This window comes from Glossina fuscipes, unplaced genomic scaffold, assembly GCF_014805625.2.
Source record: "Glossina fuscipes isolate IAEA_lab_2018 unplaced genomic scaffold, Yale_Gfus_2 0, whole genome shotgun sequence".
Classification (NCBI taxonomy): domain Eukaryota; kingdom Metazoa; phylum Arthropoda; class Insecta; order Diptera; family Glossinidae; genus Glossina; species Glossina fuscipes.
The window spans coordinates 16,624,769-16,644,539 of record NW_023998414.1 but is presented as its reverse complement, the minus strand read 5'-3'; the positions used below and the strand labels follow the sequence as shown (position 1 = coordinate 16,644,539).

Below are 19,771 nucleotides of genomic sequence, written 5' to 3'. Positions count from 1 at the left end.
TTCGACATGACTTAAATAAAAATCAATTTATAATGTAAAGAATAGAAATATAAACGAATATTTTCAATTATACAAATAAAAGTTTAAGGAAATCTGAGCTAAAAATTTCGCCAAATGATAAAATTTCACGTGGACTTGTGTTGTCAACTCTCCACTAAAAACAATGACAATGAAGCGAGCAGATGGAACACATATAGGCGTCACTTTTTTAAAAGGCATGCTTGACAACGCAGCCTACCAACACATACACATCGACGTTTTAGTTCGAAACGCATTCGAATTGCATTGCACACAATGCGTTCAAGTTTTGACAAGTCACAAATCAACTTATAGAACCGGTTTTGCATTTATTTATTTATAAAAAAATATATGCTTAGTTTTACAATCAAAAAAAAAAAAGAAATAAATAGATAAAATAAATTCAGATTTGCGGGGCAATAAGGCAAATGACACAGGTTAATAAGAACCCGTATATGTTGCGAACTGTTAAATATACAACTGCGAAACATTTTAATCGTGTTACGCACGTTGCCCCAACTGATCTGGATCATAATTCAAAATCGCAAAATGAAAGGGAACAACTGTGTCTAGCGTCAGGAAAATTTCGAAGAAATCGCAGTGAATACTCGAGCATTTAAATGATGTTGAAATTTGTAGAAGTGTTTATACGGGCGTGAAGAAACGCTACATTTAGCTAGAATGGATGACTGGGTTGAATGTTTATTTGGCTGGTTTCAGACAAGCTGATCTATCCGACAGTTTGTAAACCAATTTTGACAGCATCACGAGTTTGAAAAGCTAGCATGATCTAATATCTGCTCTTCGCATCCTCGCTAAACAATCCCTTTGCCTTGTCCAGCTTCGTCCGTAAAGCCCGTCTCTATGCTCTTTCTTTGAAAACCATTTATCTTGACTGCGGTTTTAATAGGCTCTTATTTACTTTTTTGTTATCGTTGTTTTTTATGCCTTTGGTCGTGTATATTTTTCGAACCATATGTGATTTGTCTATATTCACAAATATTTTCCTATAATTTCTTATCAAATAAAAGGGAAGATAGCCCCGAACGAATTTCCTACTTTTTCGGAGCGGCTGTTTCCTGTTTGGTCATGTTTTTGGAATTATTTATCGCGCGAAACAAATAATGTTTTGATGTAGATTCAGAAAAGATGAACCTATAAAGAGGTTGGATGGTGATTGACGTCGGATTTATGTAATACATGCGTTTATATATTCCGATTTTTTGGTTCTTTTTTTTAATTTTTGAAACTCGTTGCTACAGATGCAGTATACGCGAATTAGCGGGAATTCCAACGACCATAACCAGAACTGTAACTAAAGAAGAGCGCATTTTTCGGAAAAATTCGGTAAATGTAACAAAAATACGAAGAATGATTTAGGTAACATCACAAGGACAATTCAATTAGGAGGTCTTAGTGACTCGGTTATTAATTAAGATTAATTAAAATTAAAGAAATCAATAATAAAAAAAAATTAATTTTATTATTATAACCGAAAAAGTATTTTTTTTAATACTAATTTTACTACGTGTATGACTTCTGCCTAACCTTTCTTTTGATTGCATGACTACGGTTCGGCCCGAGTATATTATTATGGGTCAAACATAATATTTTATAAACGTTTTTAAAGTATTTTATTTATGGTAAGCCTTATGAAAACAACCCCTCAGTGAATTGTGATCCAAAAAATTCTTATGAAGCGCTCGGCCAGTGCCATTAAATATAAAATAAAAATATATAAAAAACGTTTTAAAGGTACAGGGGCTGAAAATGACAATTGAGTTGAAATTTTGCGATGCAACTTTGCCAGGTATAACAGCCGTTAATGGCCAACTTCGCCAAGTTTTAGTTTATAGAGGCAATTTTTCACATTAAATACAAAACATAAGTTTACCTCAGCTTTTTAGGCAATCAGCCGTATCGGCACGTTCATACACTATGGTTAACATGGCTTTAAAATTGAGCCAATGAGCATCTACAACAATCAACAACAGCTGTTTGTTCTTAAACAGTCTCATGTGGATAAGGAATGAAATGCAGAGCAAATGAAAAGAAGAAAGAAGCAGGTGTGAGGCTTTATAATATAACACGCCTTCAAAGTAAATATTTTAGAATTATACAATAACCTTTGTGTTTGCCTGCCTCTCCTTCCTGCCCTGCATGTGCTCTGCTGCATGGAAATCACGAAATGATGGTGATTTTCAGATGTGTATATAATGCATATACTGTATATACACCCAACTCTTTTTTTACATATAAATATGTTCCTTAGAAAGGTCCCTAGAAAGTGCAAAAAAAAATATCCTGAAGAGGGATACATGCGACATATGGTAAGCTTGGAGATATGCTTCATAATTTTAAAAAATCGTCTAAGGTGAAAAAAGTCTAAATATCTTTCTGTATTACATATTTATAAAACAAAAATATTCATTTTTATTACAAAAAAGAAGAAAAAAAAATTACAGTTTAAGTATAGTGAAAATTCAGTCCATAAGTATAATACATAAAAATTTAGACTGAAATTAGTAATGAAAATCAATTTCGCAACCATTCATCGCTACTTGACAAAGGCCGTGCACGATGATTACTGATTAAAGCAAAAATGCTATCATCAGTAGATATGTCAGACATGTTTAGCACAACCGTCCGGTTTGATTTAAGTGATGAATAAACAAATTTTTTTTGGGATTTCGTGCTAGAATCAAAAGTTCGCGTAAAAAAGGGTATTTGTTCTCTTCTTATTGGTGAACCGTATTATTTCAAAGTCGCGTAAAAAAAAAAGTTTGGTGTATTTGAAAATATCTATGCATACTTGTATGCATGTTTCAAAACACATATGTAAACAGTCCGTAAACGGACAATTCATTTGAGGATAGATTTTCGTTTAGTTACAGCCAGAACCGATAAATCGCTGAAATAAAGAAAACAATGGTGTAATGTATAATTTTGTAATGTATAATTTTGTTTGTCAATATTTAAAAGACTCTGCATAGCTGCTTGCAAGTCAAAGACAATTGTGTGCTCGTTAGACGCCGAATAGTTGAACAAAAGCCCAAAAGGCCCATCAAATGTTGCAAGGGGTAAGTTGATATACATTTCGATCCGGAATAAAATAGTTAATTGATGCAGAGAGTGTTCAAAAATCTAGCTAATCTAACAAATGTTAAGCGTTCAGGCAACGCAGACAAAAGGAGTTTGTTTCGCTTTTCTCCAAAAATGGTCACATTACCACTTTTGCCGTAAGCAAAATAAAGTTCTTATAAAAGGAAAATGGGAAACTGCCGGGACATATGTCCTAGAAAGGAGACTTGATCACTTTTCGGCTTCTCTCTATTATCGAAAATGAAGTATTGAAGAAGATGGAAGCGGTTAAATAAGACGGAGTCACTTGGACATTACAAAAAGATTGATTTTTAAGACATTTTTGCAAACGTTTGCGACGAAAGCATTACTGCGTTTAGTTATATGGAACATACTAAAATCTTTAAAAGATTGAGAAAGATAAACCGATTTTAATTATAAATGCAAGACATGGTGCGACCCAAGCATTTACTTAACATTACGTTACTTTACATTGCATTAAGTACGCACAGCTTCGCCAACATTTAATATAATTAGCAAATTTAAAAAAAATTTAATTTATTCTTATAGAAAAGAACGTTAAAATTAATAAAATACATATTTATATATATATATATATATATATGTGTATATATATCTGTAGAAAGATGACGTTTGCCTTTGATCGCTGTTGAGAAAGTTATGTATCGCTCTTCCATAATTTAATGGTTTTATCGTTCTCTAAAGCGGCCGAAGCGATAATATTTTCAGTGGGATGGCAGGCTGTACATAATACCGTATCAGTATGGCCTTGTAATTTTTGTACTACTTCTTTGCTTTGCAAATTCCATATATAAACCATATTATCTTCACTTCCTGAAACAATCCACTACAAATAAAAAAAACAAAGACAAAAAATTTTCGTGCATAATTAATTGGGAAGTTTAGATCTACATACCTTTCCGCCGGTTACTGAGAAATTGGCGAATATGCAATATTTCTCGTTTTTATGGCCAGTGTACGTTTTCAGGCATTTTCCTTTCGAATAGTCCCACAATTTTAAGGTATTATCGAGAGTTGCGGCCAATATGTATTTACCGTTAGGTGAAAATTTTACAAAACTCACCGGCGGATTGTCATCGTCTATTAGAGTTTTCAAGCATTGACCACTGGCCGTATCCCAAATGCGACACAGGCCGTCATAGCTCGAGCTTACAATTAACGAGCCATCACGATTAAAGTGTACCGCTGATACGGGATCGGAATGGGCGGGTAAAGTTTTCAGACATTTACCGGTGCGCACATCCCAAATGCGTACCGATTCATCAAAGCTGCCGGAAACGATGAGGTTTGACTGGGGATTGAAATTACAGCAAAAGACGTAGTTAGAGTGTCCTTTCAAAGTCTTTAGACACTTGCCAGAGCTTAACTCCCACACTTTTAGTGTTTTATCATCACTACCGCTCACCAATAATCTAGAATCGGAAGACCAAGCTACATCAGATATGCCCAATTTATGGCCGGAGATGGTTTTCTCAAATTTTCCGTCGTAAGCTCCCCAGATTTTAATGAGTTTATCGGCCGCTTTATAATAATTAAATGCGCGAAAGAATTATTATTAAACGTAAGGTATTAAACGCGTACACGAAAACTTACATGAGCTAGCCAACCATTCACCATTGGGGCTGAATTTAACGGCTGACACTGCTTTTGTATGGCCGGCCAAAGTAAACTTCAACGTATAATTGGGTTTCTATCGTTATAAACAAAAAATCTATAAAGGATCATTTTATTCTACGCATACATTCTTATATCAACTTACCACCGACATTGAACTTTTATTGGATGTTGGTGCATTGCTTGATGAAGAACTTTGCAACGTGTTCGGTCCAGTTGGTGCCGACGGTATCGCTTGGGGAGCATGCACACCGGGGTGGCCGGCATGCACGGGTCCTATAGGCACCATTTTAGTTAGTAACTGTTATTAAAACTATATGTTCCTTCGTATTTATTTTTCGTATATATTTTACTAATTATTTCTGTTTGAAAACCTCGTGCTTTTTTGTTGTTGGCGAGTCTGCGCTGCTATTGACTGCAACACAATTGCAATTGTTGTTTTTTATTTTTTTTTTCCTTTTTTTTTATTTTTTATTGATATTCGCGTATCAACTATTACTGTTGTTTTAATACTTTAGAAATATTCCTTATAGGGTAAATAATAAAAAAACGAAAATGGTTTTAAATTTATTGTAAGTTTTATGCAGTTGGAGAAAATGTTTTCCTTCGTATTTTCTAAATTAATTGATAAATAATCTTAAAAATTTTTGAATGCGACTCGTGGTTTTTTGCAGTTTAGAAGAAAAACTCAGCGGGATTGCCATTGCAAAACGGTTACGTTTCGCGAGTATGGTTGCCATACGATCTTATCCCTAGAATGAATATTTAAGCCATTTGCAAAGGAATGTGTTTAAGTTATTTTAATATCAAATGGAAGCATTTTTTTGATTGAAAATGAATATGAAAAACAAATAAAATCAAAATAAAAATTGTTTACATATTATTAAGTCTAAAGAAAGCAAAAATCAAGTCTACGTTCCCTGCATTTCCTCGCACGGTATCAACGTCAATAAAAAATGAGAGAGCTGCAAACTTTATAATGCCTTTTACAGCGAAAGTGTTGCAATATCATTAAATAGTCCTTCTACAAAGCTATCGGATCTTTTTCACTTCTTACGCAGTATTTTCAATCTCTTTGAAGTCATGTCATAGTATACAGCAATTCGGATAGTATAAAAAAAGCGATCCCAAAATTATTGGAAAAACTGCGCACGTACTGATCATTACGAAAACTGAGCAAGAAATGATAGTAATGAGCAATTGGAAGAATACGGCCAAATGCTGTATATCTTAGCTAATCCCATTTCGAGAAGATATGTTACTATCATGAAATACTCATCCAAGAGAACTCAATCTATGTACAATACAATGGTGTCCACGAAAAAAAATGGTACAGTAGCCAAACGAGTAGTAGGAATGGTTCCCACGAAAATATGCTGAATCTGCAATAATGAGCGTTAATAATAAAGTCCATATATATATATATATAAAAGCAGCACTTAAGGCAAGTTTTGAGGTTAGCCAGGACAATTCTTGTCTCATTCATGATACCGTTAATTATGTGTACTGCAACGAAAATAGATGTTCATGGAATGGGCAAGCAAAAAATTGGAATTTCATATTATTTGTGTAAATGCCTAAAAAACATTAATAATTTTTATGTTCTATACCACTCATGGTATATGGTATATTAAGTGTGTTCGGGAATACGTAAGCTCCAGAGGCACTTGATGTATACGTACCTTGGTTCAAAGTCGCTTCGTGAACCGACCTAACCTAGTCTGTCGTCGGTCCGTTTCTCCGCCGGTTCGTGTTATGTCTGCCTGTTCTTGTGTTCAATCGCAATGTTCGAGATAATTTCATGAAATTTATTATATTCTTCCGAAGGATGAATGCTGCTGAAAGATGAATCGGACCGGACGACTTTTTCGTTTAGTAATATGCCAATTTTCACGATTTCGCGACAATCGAGTACGAGTATTTCGGCATATTAAATTGGAATGAAACCTTCCGTTCGGATGGAGCAATTTTTGAACTTCTGTCATATAAACATCCCTAAAAAAACTGAACACCTAATTTTCAACGTTGCTTGATGAAGATTCATCGTGGGCCACGTAAGTCTATTTTTTTGATCCCATTGCATATAAGGGTTTTAATGCATAACAAATACTTATAAGGCAAAAAGTCCAATTTTTGATATGTAATGATGAAAATTGGTTCGTAGGAGTAGTTTGGTGTAAAACTTAACTGCATCAAATGCGGATCAAGTAGGTCTTATATGCCAAAAAGGTCTAATTTTTAATATAAAATAAAAAAGGAGATATAATATTTGACGATTTAACATAAGAATTAACCGTAGGTAATTTGGATCAGATAGGCCTTTTTTTCAAACTAAATTACTTTCAGAAGTTCTCATGAAATCAAGCGTTTCCATGTAAACACAAAATCTAATTTGCAGTTTTTTCGAGGAAAACAACTGGAAAATAATACATTTGTCTTCGACAAGTGAATTAAGCTGGATTATATGGGGGCTCTCATGGAAAGCGAGCCTTCGTATAAAAGCAATGTATAATTTTTGGTGTATTGTCATGAAAATGAATGAATGAGTTTATCAGGCGAAGTTGTATAGGGTATTGAATAGTTGCTTCTGCCCTAATATAAGGTTTTTATTTATTTATTTATTTATTTATTTTTTTTTTGATTTTAAGAAGAACCGATCATGATTTACTTCTAACGCTTAGTATTTGAAATTGAGGTTTGTTCGCCTGAAGCTTGTTTACTTTTTATTGAAAATTAGAAAATATCGAATTTTTCCGTATTTTTGGCTATTATTGCAGCGCTTGTAAGATTGAAGAACATACGGGCAGTAAGATCTTGAGTTTTTCAACTTGATTAGAGACAGATGCTGAGAAGCGAATGTAAAAAGCCAACTAAACTTTGTAAATACAAAGCAAGTCAAACATCTAGTGCACTCCTACCTTCGGACGATGGGCGTAACAATGTAATTCGATATTTTAATTAAAGTTGTAAGGCTAGTCGCTCGTTAGATGCATGGAAGACAATGTATTGTTGGCTGTAGTTAAAAAACAATTCATTCACACTCGAACATGCATATATTGTATACATACTTTTTTGTAACTTTATTTCTACTACAACCATCCATTGCACCTTTGCTATGAAATCGCAATAATTTGTTTACATGTTATGTTTAAAAGTCAATAAACTTGTATGTTAGTACATGTGAGGTATGCAATGATCCAACAAATTGCAATCGAGCCAAAACTACATTCGAATGTGCGTGCGTGTGTATATGTGTGTGTGCGCGCATTTATGCACACATTTATGCAATCTCTGCACAGAGCCTTAAATCACTGGAGGTGCATAACAGAGGAAAAGCAACAATGATTCAAGTATCTTGACATTCTTCATTTGTGTGTCGTGCAATAATCAACAAAGTGTGTGTAAATGTGTGCGCTCGTTTGTTTTTGTGCTTTTATGTGCATGAAAAAAAAAGGAGAGAAACAAGAACAACTATTTTTAACCTACAAACATACAAAATCGCATTTGCTTTATTTCCTTTTTTTTTTTTTTGGCTTTTTTCGATTTTTTAGACACGTTTTGTAAATTTATTGCAATTGTATTGTTGTTGACCACAATTTAGTAGATAAGAGTAAATTTGATTTGCAACGATACATAAGCAACATATATAAGCAAAGAGAGTTACCTAAGCTCTTCGCATTGCATTATAATAATTCTGCGTCCTGAGTAGTTGGTGTGGATATGTGTTCGTCTGCTAAATAATTGTTGATTAAGTTTACGAGAAGTTATTTAAAAATTGATGCCCTTCGTAAGGGCGTTAACAATAGCATTCAATATAATGGGAAAATTGAAAGCAGAGAGAAATCTGAATACAATGTACAGGGACAAAGTCACGCTAGCCGAAGAATTTGTTTACATGTTACGTGAATTTCAAAAATAATTTAAGTAAAACCGCGACTAATTTGAGTTGAGAACTCGTAAGATGACAATTTTCTTCATTATGTAGCGGATCTGTTGATCACGTTGCTACTGTTGCAATTACTATGGCAAGCGAGACGCTATATAAATATAAAAAAAAAGGCAAGAAAGTGCGAGTCGAAAAATGCGCTTTGTACTGTTTTCATGTGTATGTGTTCTCTTTTGCAAGGAATAAACCAAATATTGTTTATGATAACGAATATTTAATGGTGATCTCTCGACATCTTTTGTATGTCGTTTCGAATGGTGTAATGGCGACATTATGGCAATATTTCACTAAGGATATTCAAAATTGGGCAATTCTTTATTATTCCACCTCTGTCTCGCTCTCTCTCGCTTTCTCTCTCTGTCTCTCTTTCTCCGAATGATTTGTCCTTTTTCATTCGTTTTGCTTCAGTAACTATTTTAACACAATGTCTTCCATTTTTTGTACGCTTTCATTAAAGATCGGCTCATCGTATCATTTTGAAGGTTTCTGTGCTTCTTCTTGAAACCGTTTGTACAATTCATAAATTGGCAGTTGTGACATATAGTATCGTCATCAGTAGGTTTTCTTTCGATCTTTGCAATGTTTTGCCGGCATTATTCTCGCCTTTGAAAAATGTCGTGTCCGCAAAGGTACGATTCGTGTCTTCGCCAAGTGGAGTGCACTCTAAGTGAATGTAATCGTCGTAACTATCTTCAATCGACGCGGATATTATTGACAGTGCTACCAACATGTATCGCTGCTGTACTAATTTGATTCGCAACGCGCGTAGTCGAAATACTCTCTTCTTCTTCTTCTTCTTCTTCTTAAGTATTAAACGAATCGACTGATTCGCCAGGTTGGATTAAAAAGGGCTCATTGCGAACACAAGGTACTTTGTATGATCCTAAATAAAGTTTACAATTAGTTTAGGATAGCCTTTGATTAGTCTTTGATGTGTCGGTTTTTCCTTTTTTAATTAGCGTAATTTGATAAATCTGCAATTAGACTGTCCCACGTCTGCCACGTTTTCTTTAATGTTTGATGTTTCTCTGTTACTGCTGCGTAGCATATTATTTCCCACAGTTCTCCGTTGATTTATTGTTATTAGTTTTATTGCAGTGCATGTTCTCTTTCTCTTTGCGTTGTAGTCGATGTTTTGGACGTTACCGTTCAATTCTTATATACTTAGTTCATATGATTTTGAAAAAGAGGAGATTTTAGAACTAACCCATTTTTAGGGAGATAATACGTGCTCATTTAAAAAATGTACAAACTAATTTTATAACTAATTCTGTTTTGTTTGCGTCATCATAAACAAGCATAAAATCTCAAAAAAGTGAAGAAAAAACCATTTAATCGCTTGTGTCATGGGCATGCTCGCTTTTTAGCATTTTTGCACGGAACGCGTAGAGCGTTTCGCAAAGTAAATGAGGGAAATTTCAGCCTTCTAGCTTTTATAATATCTGAATAACGAGCAAAAACCCACAAAAATTTTTGTTACGAGTAAAGGAGTTGCGTTCAGTTTATGCTTCACTGTGGGCTTATACTCAGACCAATTTGTTCCGTTTTCGTTACCAACCTACGTGCAAAGATTTCCAAGGTTTCTATCAAATTTGAAGTCGATATCTTCATTTATGCGAACAGGACAGTGCGAAGAACAAACACTACAAAGACGGACAGACATGGCTAAATCAATTCAGAACTTCACGCCGATCAAGAATATATATATGCTTTATAGGATCTCTGAAGTTTACTTTTGGGTGTTACATACATTGTCGAAAAAAGCAAAATGAATATGCCATACCCATCTTCCAAGTGGTGCGTGTAAAAAGAGAAGAACAAAAGAGGTTCAAAGACCTGACAATGGAAATTTTACAGCGACTGGATTATAAATTTCCTAAAAAACTGAGCTGACATCATCAGGCATAATGGGGCGTTAGCATATTTCCCAAAGGTTTCAGGTCTATTTTCCATTTAGATTTTCAAAGGCTCAATTCTTTCTTGAGATTGAATTCGATTAAATTCAATAAATTTCTTATTATTTTTGTGTTTATACCGTAGTCCCCTTGTGGTACAGGGTACATTAATTTAGTGCGAACGTATGTAACACGTCGAAGGGCTGAAGGTAGACCTAGCTTTTATTATTCCGATCGATTGAAATGTCTGTCCATGTAAAAATGTGTTCAAGCTACAGGTCGCAATTTTTGAGATATTTTGATGCCACTTGGTACAGTGTCGTATTTTGACCTAAGGACGAACGGTATTAAAAAAGGATCGGATATAATTTTTCTGTTATATAAGAAAAAGTGCCGTTTAAGGTATTTAATGGTCGGCTTGTCCGACTATAATGTTCTTACTCGTTTTTTCTTGCTTTAGACAAACCTATATTAAAGCGTTTCATCGATGTCGTCAATGATGACCTTGAGAAGGCGAAACGTTTATTACAACGTGATCCCTTGGATAACGGTTCGGAGCAGTGTTTCAAATTATGGTAAGTACATAGGAAAATACTGCAAACCAAAGGCAAAATACATTGAATTAAAACGATTGTATTGTGTTTTTTAATATTAAAGGATATCATACCGTTACCCGGTTTAACAAAAGATAATTGCTCTGTGGTATTTCACCGCTCTCGAGATTCTAATATCGACAAGGTAAAGCTATATGCGTCTGCTTAGTGGTGCTCTTACATATTTTTTTTGTCAAATTTGTCTGAGTTTTCTTTTTTTTTTGTCTTGGTTTTTGTGACGCTAATCCCTTCCAGTTCAACTTTATAGACAGTGCCAAGTGTTTAGTCATGACCAGCGTTTCATTTGCGACGATGAAGGAATATCTGAGGGTGATATACCAGCTTTCGATATGTACGAATGTACTCGGGGTCATGTGGCTAACATGTCATGGCGCGATCTCCGTATAATAACAGCACTCACACAAGATGCGCTTCCAGTGAGAATGAAAAGCATACATTATTTAAATTCTCCACCGTTTATAGGTAAAGTAATGCGACTGTTGAAGTGGCTTCTTCAAAGCGAAATTACGCAGTTAGTAAGTTTTGATAAAGCTTTTTAAAATACCAATTACCAATAGCTTTCCCAGTTTGTTACTATTTTTAGATGCGTTCTCATTTATCGGCTGACGATACATTTTATGAATGTTTGCCAAAGGATATGCTGCCTCTCGAATATGCCGGCAAAGCTGGAAAATTTGTGTGATCTGAGGAACAGCGGCTGAAGAATCAAAGGTCTTATTCAATGGATCCTGAATACTGGGTCATAGACAATAGCAGACTAACGTTAAGCTCACCGTCAACATCGAGCATTTATTAATAATAATTCAAGTTTGAGCAAACATTTGCAGGCATTGAGTGTTGATTAGATATGATGTTCATTTGAAAGTGCATTATAATAAAATACTGGGTAAGGTGTTCAATTGCGTTCGATTAACTGAAAAAGTTCAAATCGAAAAGTAAGTAGACAACGTAATGCAAGCGCTATTTATATTTTTTTTTTTCTTCGCTTGAGGAGTATTTTCATCACATTACCGTAATATTAATGAAAACAGATGCCATTGGTCGCTACGTCCTGGACCACGAAAACTTATTTCTATTACTTTTTCATGCTGGTAGTGTGTTTGATTTTTTTTTTCTCTTCTCCTCAGCTTGCCACACCTTTTCACTTGTTTTGTATGATGTGACCAACTCCAAGGACAACTGCAAAGTTTTTTGAATAATTGCTTTTCATTTCTAAGCAAGTTTATTCAGTTATAAATGAAATAAGTTTTTAAATGAAATTTTACGGTTCAAAAAGTTTCAATTGAAAATCAAAATCAATATCTATGACGAATTTTTTAAAGTAAAATTACGATATGCTGCATCGTGAGTATGACAATAAAATCAGCAAATTAAATAATTTGAGGGATATGGGGCCTTAAAGTGCAAAGAGCTTCTCTTCAGATAGCATGACCGATTAGCTAGAAACTGAGTAGCAACGGTTGTGTTTGACGGACGCAATTTACTTTCATTCGTAGCAAGTACTCTTCAAGTGAATGGTTCTACAAATAAAGTTGTGCAGTAAGCAATCAAGCTTTATGGGCATAACCCGTTTTGCATTTAAGATTTTGGATTACTGGTTTAGTTAAAGGGTCAATCTTGTCAAACTGTACTGATGTAATGGAAAAATTGATTGGGTTGACCTTGACACAAACGTATATAAATGTGCTCTTATTGAGACGATTGTAATGATCGTAGATTGATGCTAGTGCACTTAGATTGCCATTACCGAACGGGAGTTTTGATAATTTGCAGGTATGGCTAAAATATGTGTCTGTTCCACGGTTAAATGTTATGATAATTTGAAAGATCACACAATATTAGAATAAATATCATGGAATACAATTAAACAAGTAAAAATATTATATGCGAATATGCCGAGAAATATAGCGAGAAAATGAATTTTCGTACTTAACAATATTGAATGGGAGTAGCTTTGAGTACAAGTGGGGACATTTTTATACCTGCCACTGAAGGAAAGGGACATACTCATTTTATTAAAATTTTCGTAAGACCCAGACTGAAACTTGAGAGACTACACATGGGATATATATATATTCTTGATGACTACCAAATTTAACCGAATCGACTTAACAGTGTTCGTCGATCCGTCTGCATGGTTGTCCACCTGTCTTGTTGTCCTTCTGTCGAGTTATCTGTCTGTCTGGTTATACGTCTTTCTGATTGGTGGCCGTAGCAGTAAAAATCCATTTCTTTAATACCTTTGGAATATAATTGCGGTTAACAACGAATGCTTATTGGTTCCTTGGTTGTTATCCTTTTCAAGATTTCATATTAATCACTTTGTTCCTCTTTTTTCTTTTGATGTTTGAGCAGTATTCGCTTAGTCTTGGAAATAGTCGGAAATACTAAAGAGAATAATTTTACGACATTCAATAATTTAAAAGTAGACGAAAAATCTTAAAGTTTTGTGGCGATATTTTTTTTTGCTCGGTTTCGTTTATACTATTAAGTAAACGGTAATGAAGCCTGCAAACAACAAGAGAAAGAGAAAAAAAAAAAACAAAACGCAATTCAACTGCACAGCATATCTTTGAATATTTGTCTTTTAGAAGTATGCTGTTAATCGCTTAAGTTGTTTTCATTGCTTGACAGACTCGAAATGTTGCTTGTATTTCGCATTGGGAGCTTGCCATGCAAAGGCCGTTAAACTAAGGTGTCTGTAGGTACTACAGTTTGACTCTCTTCCCTACAAAACATTGTCTGCTGCATTCTTTTAAACAGATTTGTTCACTTGGCTTTTTTTTCCTTTAATTCCTCCAGTTTATTTGTTATATACACAAACCTTACACATAGTTGAATAATGTAAGATGTATAAATAAGTTGTTACTGGTTTTTCTGAAAGATGATTATACTGAATTTATGAGTACTTACAAAGCCAAAATTTGTTTGGCATGAACTGTCCAGTGAAAGTGAACAGCAATATTCTTAACTCAACGCCATTTAGTCGAATTACTTGGATTTAGTGGGCTATGAATAGCGCAAGTTCAGCAAAATCATCCAAGCAAAATAATCGATCATTAAAGGAAGAACGAATCCCATTCGTAAAATGATTTTATAGGTAAATTTCTCAGCGCCCGAGGACGAGGTGTTGTCCCTTCTTTTGCATTTGCTAGACATTTATAGCTTTGCTTAATATCCATTTTAGTCGCAAAATTATTGTTGATGCTGAGTAGTGTTTCTCTTATAAAAATGAGAATGTAGAAGAGAAGACTGATTGCTTAGTAAATCAGAAACAGAGTGTTGCCCCTTCCATATGCAATTCTGTCATTCGTATTCTGTCAGAGAAATCGAGAAAAAATTATATGAAAAATAGTTAGAGACAGATGATACTTTCAATAAAGTATTTTGTACTTTTCGGTCAGGACTTATTTCTATACCTTGCACTACAGCAATGTTTAAGTTAAATGTTCTGTGCATTTATCTTCAGGAAATCTTTTGAATTCTTGGAAGAAAGATACAGCACTGAAAATAAAAATATCAAATTATCTTTACATTGACTTCGCATTCTTTCCTTTAAGCCGACAAAATATTTCTGCATCATGAAATAAAGAGAAGAAGAAGAAGAAGGATGGATTATTTATTCCGTGCATTTGAAAAGGTAGAGTTTCGTCCCTTCTCTCCCATTACAGACTTTTTATATAAGAGATATTCTATTATTTAAAAGTTGAAATGTTATGTTTGTTTATATGTTTATATGTATATATATGTATAAAACATATGAGGAAACGGAAGTACAGTAAGATGCCTATTATATAAATACAACCGACATTCAAACGCACATAGCAGACTCTTCAAACGAGTCTTCGTAATAATTTACAACAAACAACAGCTGCATAATTATTGCTGTTAAAGTTGTTAGTGAAAAGGTTAAGGCTCTACCTAGACTTTATCCTTTGGTAAAATTGTGCATAAGTCTTGCATGCTTCTAGAAATAATTCTTTTTTTCCATTTTTTTTTTTTCTGTATAAGAAATGTGCGTCTGTTTGTTCAAAGTTATTGCTGATATTATTAAATTTCATATATTTCAAGCTTCAATTTTTTTTTTTTTTTTGCTCGTTTTATATGTTAAGGACTATGCAAGAAATATTAGTCGAACACAGTTAGGATCTGCTTGTTTGCTTGTTCGCTCGTTTATGTGTTCGCCTGTCTACACAAACTGTCAATTGATCGCTCAACTCGACGGTTATTCTTTTAATGCAGATATCTTTACATTTGCCTATTATAATAGTCGTTACTAGGGTGACCAAATTGTGTTTCGTGCTTAACTTCTTTGTGAAACGGTGTTTCTATATAGGTGTGTTTATTATAGGGCAACCCAAAGTTTTTCGCCGTATCAAGTTTCTTTAAGTGTCCTAAAGTGGTTGACTTTGAGGTTAGGCCCGACCTATGTTAATTTTATAAATAGTGCACTAAGTTGATGAAACCTTTGATTAATTTGATTAACGTTCGAATGGAAAAGAAGGCGTTTACGATGGTTCACTTGTGAACTCGTAAACAATATCATATAAAATTTCTCGCATTTTCGTACGGATATTAGGCATAGAGTGAACCGTTTACAAACCAAGACATATTGAACTTTCGATTCATTTTTTCTCGCTTAGTTGGCGGAGCGAGGGGAGTACTTCATCGATGAATCTCCGCCCTACCGAATAATTGTACAGACAAAATTCAATCGGTGTAATATCAACCCTTTGAGCACACAATATAACACATCATCCAATTTGCGTTAGTATTTAAATAAAAAACAAATCCATACCATATTTAAGAAAGGCATACCCACTTACGGTGTCTTTCATGGCATTTTCATATCTCATGTTGTTCGTAGTTCGTTGATTTCCAATCAAGACGTATGTACGCGAATGATGCCGAAGGCAGTGAATTTTCAATAGAGATGATTGCGGTTGAAAACATACTGAAAATGTTGAAAATTATCCGCGATAATCGGGGAGTGAAGCTGTAATAGTTAGTTGATATCGTAAAGCTATCGAAAAGAAGTGTATTTCCCTTTCATCCAGACTGTGCCATCATCTGCGCCAGAAGCTGAAACGTACTTTTGGAGCCGATATTTTAGGGAAATTTTGCACTGATTATATCACTTTTGAAGAAGACTATACTGGTGAATAAAATCGAATTTTTAAAAAAAAAAGTACTTCCTTCTTACCTCGTCCGCGGATTTCTTCTCGCATGTGTTGCAAACTGTAGTAAATATGTGAAATGAAATCACTCAGTAGTAGTAAAAACATGCGGGTTGGCCCAAATTATATGCAATTTCCATTCGGTGTCATTTAATTTGATTGCTCTGATATTTCTAAAGCTAGGTTCGAACCCACATGTGCGACCTGAATGTAGAGGAGAGATCCGTCTCTATAAGTGCTTAATTTGCTCTTTCCTTATCCACTTTTGGTCGTAATCTTTTCTAACCAATACAGTGGTCACTAATCTAAGCGATGTACGCTGAGTGGCCGATTTTTTGCATAAATTAAAAATAGGACGACAGCTCAGGACTTTGAGTCTATATACGCATAATCATCTGCTTAGATCATAACACATCTTAATTTGTGTGCATGTGTGCATATATGCATACTATTTTATATCTATGAATCCTTTATTTTAGTGCCCGTGAATATGAAATTAGATAAAATCATTTCTAACATTATGCAAGAGACTATATTATCTATATATACATATTAGGCGTAGAAATATTGCTTAATTTGTCTTTTTTTTTTGATATACAAACAAATCGTTTATCTTGCATCTTCTTGATATAATATAAATTCGACGATTGAAATCCAATTCAATTGCATTAATTGCTGTGCGTGTATTTCGTCGGCCTGAACCAATTCCCACCACGCTACATGCAGAAAATTTCCCTAAATTGTTTCTATCTATTGACTCTTTCGATAACGCAACGTATTGATTGTCCATCACCTAGCATGATTCAGCTGCGCTATGCTACGAATTAAGCGAAAAAAATTACTTTTATTGCCTGTGCAGAGAATGACTTATCCAGAATTGTCAGGAGTCGCCTCAATTCAGGGTACAATTTAACGGAATAGCTGGTACTGCTGCAGCAAAAGCAAAGCAACTCCATATAGGTCGAAGATATTTGAATACACTAAAGTAAATTTCTCAAATTTTCTTTCCGTTTTCACCGCCTGAGTGATCGAGTAGGCGAAGTATCTCGACCAATAGCTCAATGATCGTGAGTTCAAATTGAGTTCAAAAGGGCGGTAGAGTTTTCAATTCAAGCCGATAATTTTAGATGCTAGTACTTTAAGACTTTACTTTTAGAATTTATTTCTCTGGCTAAATTAATAATAAAAGTGTTAGCAAAAAAAAGAAAAAAAAAAAAGAAAATAAATAAAGAGCTGGTCACCTTATTATTTATATATAATTTATATTTTTTAAGGCAAAAAAAATTCCTTATTGAAAATACATATAAATGCAAATATGCATGTAACATATATAAATGATGCATGAATCCTGTCTGCTGCTGCATATAACTGGCAATTGAGGACAGTTCAAGTAGACAAAAGTATCTATATACATTTCCATGATATATACGTGCATGAAAATATGCACGAGTGTGCTTGTAATATTCAATAGCTCATAAAATATGCTACGAAAAACAAGTAAAAAAAAGAAGAAATTAAATGAAATAAAGCTTAACGCACATCCACCTATACGATGAAGACAAAGGATATAAGTGGTAGCTTATATTGTGTAAGTGTTTATGTGGTTTGGTCATACATTTCAGACTTTAAAAAAGTTGAAAGCCTGAAACCGTTCATACACACGTGCACGTACTAAGTCAAAAATGTATCCACACATATACACACACACACACACACACGCACACACAATAATTCGTAATTTAAGTAAACAAGAGCAATGAACAGAAGCGGGCACCCATTGATTATGAGCTTGAGGGAGGGAAATAAGTTTTTATATCTGTATGTATATATGTGTGTCTGTAAGCGTATTTAAAGAAAACATAATTTAAATCTACGGTTATAACTACAATTGCACATTGCATGACTTAATAAAGATTTCAAGTTGAATTTCTATTCATTGCAGGCGTCGAAGCCATGCATGCTCGAATTTGCACAATCAAACACTCAGTTATTACTTATAATTTTGCTTGTTGCACAAATTTTCCTCTATTTGACCCATAAAACACACTTTATTATAATTTCAAATGAATTCATTCTTCTGACGTAAGCACTCTTTTGGTGCCTTTCTCTTTATAGTGTCATTTATTTGAATTAAGAATTTCCTTTTTTTGGTGTCTGCTATCTGAATATATTATTAAAGAAAATTTAACACTTTTTCTTTTGTTTTGTTTTCATATTTGATGGTAATTCAAAGTATTCAGTTTAATACCAAAAAGATACAGAAATACAAAAATAAATTGAAAAAATAAAGAAATACAGAAATATATGAGACAAATACCGAAATATTCAAGAAAAAAAAATTTTAAAATAAAAAAAAAAAAATATATTACTTGAACGAGGAATTTTTAAATATAGCGCTGGTGCCTGATGAGCGAAGGGGAGAGAAGTTAGGTCATCTTTTTGGGGCTTTTTGGCCCTCTGCTCGAGCTCCTTTTCCTTTTGCGGCTTTGCGATCGGGAGACCGAGCGACTGCGCGCTCGAGAACGCCTACCGCGACCCCCACGGGCATTACCACGGCGGCCACGCGCATTACGGCCATAGCAGTCGCTCGGCCCAGCCATATCTTCTTCTTCGTCGTTAGAATCAGTTGCTAGCTCTATAACGCCCTTGTACTCGAGGGTATTTCGGTGTTCAACAGTGCCGAGGTTGACTACCTCCCCAACAGTTCGGTTGAACTCCTCCCTCGGCTTGTCGGTTTCGCAGAGATTTTTCACCGCTCTGTAAACCTCTTCAACCGGGATTTCTGGAAATTTAAATCTCGTTTATTTTAATTCTAAACTTTCTTCTTTCACTTACCTTTCCGACTTTGCGACAAAATTCGCTCAATCTCAGCTTTTAGCCTAGAATTGGCCATTTTTACTAATTTAATATACGAAAAATATACGCGCACACAAAAATGATAGAAATAAAACAGAAATATCGCAGATCAATTTGCTTTGAAAAGCAATTGTGAAATGAGTAAAAATTTGAAAAATCAAAAAACTTAAAAAGACAAAATTCAAAGAAGATGTGATTAGAAAAAAACTTTTTCAAATATCGACACAAGTGTTTTTTTTCTGCAAAAATCGAAACAGGTGTCGTTTTATGCCGGGATTGAACTACGTGTGTACGATACGCCAGCTAAAAGGTATAGGAAATCTAAGGGTCTAGAAATAGATATAATCGAATTTACTTAGCATATAATTTAGCAAGTTCGTAAGATGACGTAAAGATGTACAATGACATTGACAAGTGCATATGATTTTTAGTTGGTGTCCATCTTCAAATGGAAGGTGTCATAGTTCCTTGGGATTCTTCAAACTGCAGTTGTTGAGTGACCATATACACAAAGCTCAGAATTTTTCC

At 34.4% G+C, this 19,771-nt stretch overlaps 3 protein-coding genes across 5 annotated transcripts in view; 1 reads left to right on the top strand and 2 right to left on the bottom strand.

Annotated features, from left to right (window-relative positions):
* Positions 1–3,727: 3,727 nt before the first annotated feature.
* LOC119636520 (protein will die slowly) lies at positions 3,728–5,445 on the bottom strand. The gene is made up of 4 exons (XM_038031914.1): positions 4,901–5,445; positions 4,735–4,831; positions 4,037–4,662; positions 3,728–3,967 (listed from the first exon to the last, which is right to left on the bottom strand). Exons 1-4 carry the CDS (start codon positions 5,042–5,044, stop codon positions 3,779–3,781), a joined length of 1,056 nt encoding a protein of 351 aa, XP_037887842.1. The 5' UTR covers positions 5,045–5,445; the 3' UTR covers positions 3,728–3,778.
* Positions 5,446–10,444: 4,999 nt separating this feature from the next.
* LOC119644655 lies at positions 10,445–11,613 on the top strand. The gene is made up of 3 exons (XM_038044312.1): positions 10,445–11,171; positions 11,254–11,334; positions 11,445–11,613. Exons 1-3 carry the CDS (start codon positions 11,169–11,171, stop codon positions 11,595–11,597), a joined length of 237 nt encoding a protein of 78 aa, XP_037900240.1. The 5' UTR covers positions 10,445–11,168; the 3' UTR covers positions 11,598–11,613.
* A 3,019-nt stretch (positions 11,614–14,632) lies between these two features.
* The window catches only part of LOC119632231, a 23,621-nt gene continuing 18,482 nt past the window's right edge, over positions 14,633–19,771 (bottom strand). For 2 of the 3 annotated variants that reach the window (XM_038025040.1, XM_038025064.1), the window contains one exon: positions 18,907–19,285. In XM_038025040.1, coding sequence (XP_037880968.1) covers positions 19,215–19,285 — 71 coding nt within the window. In that variant the 3' untranslated portion in view covers positions 18,907–19,214. Of the gene's footprint in view, positions 14,715–18,906; positions 19,286–19,771 lie in introns of those variants that run through there. The other variant, XM_038025048.1, reaches the window with a different exon arrangement.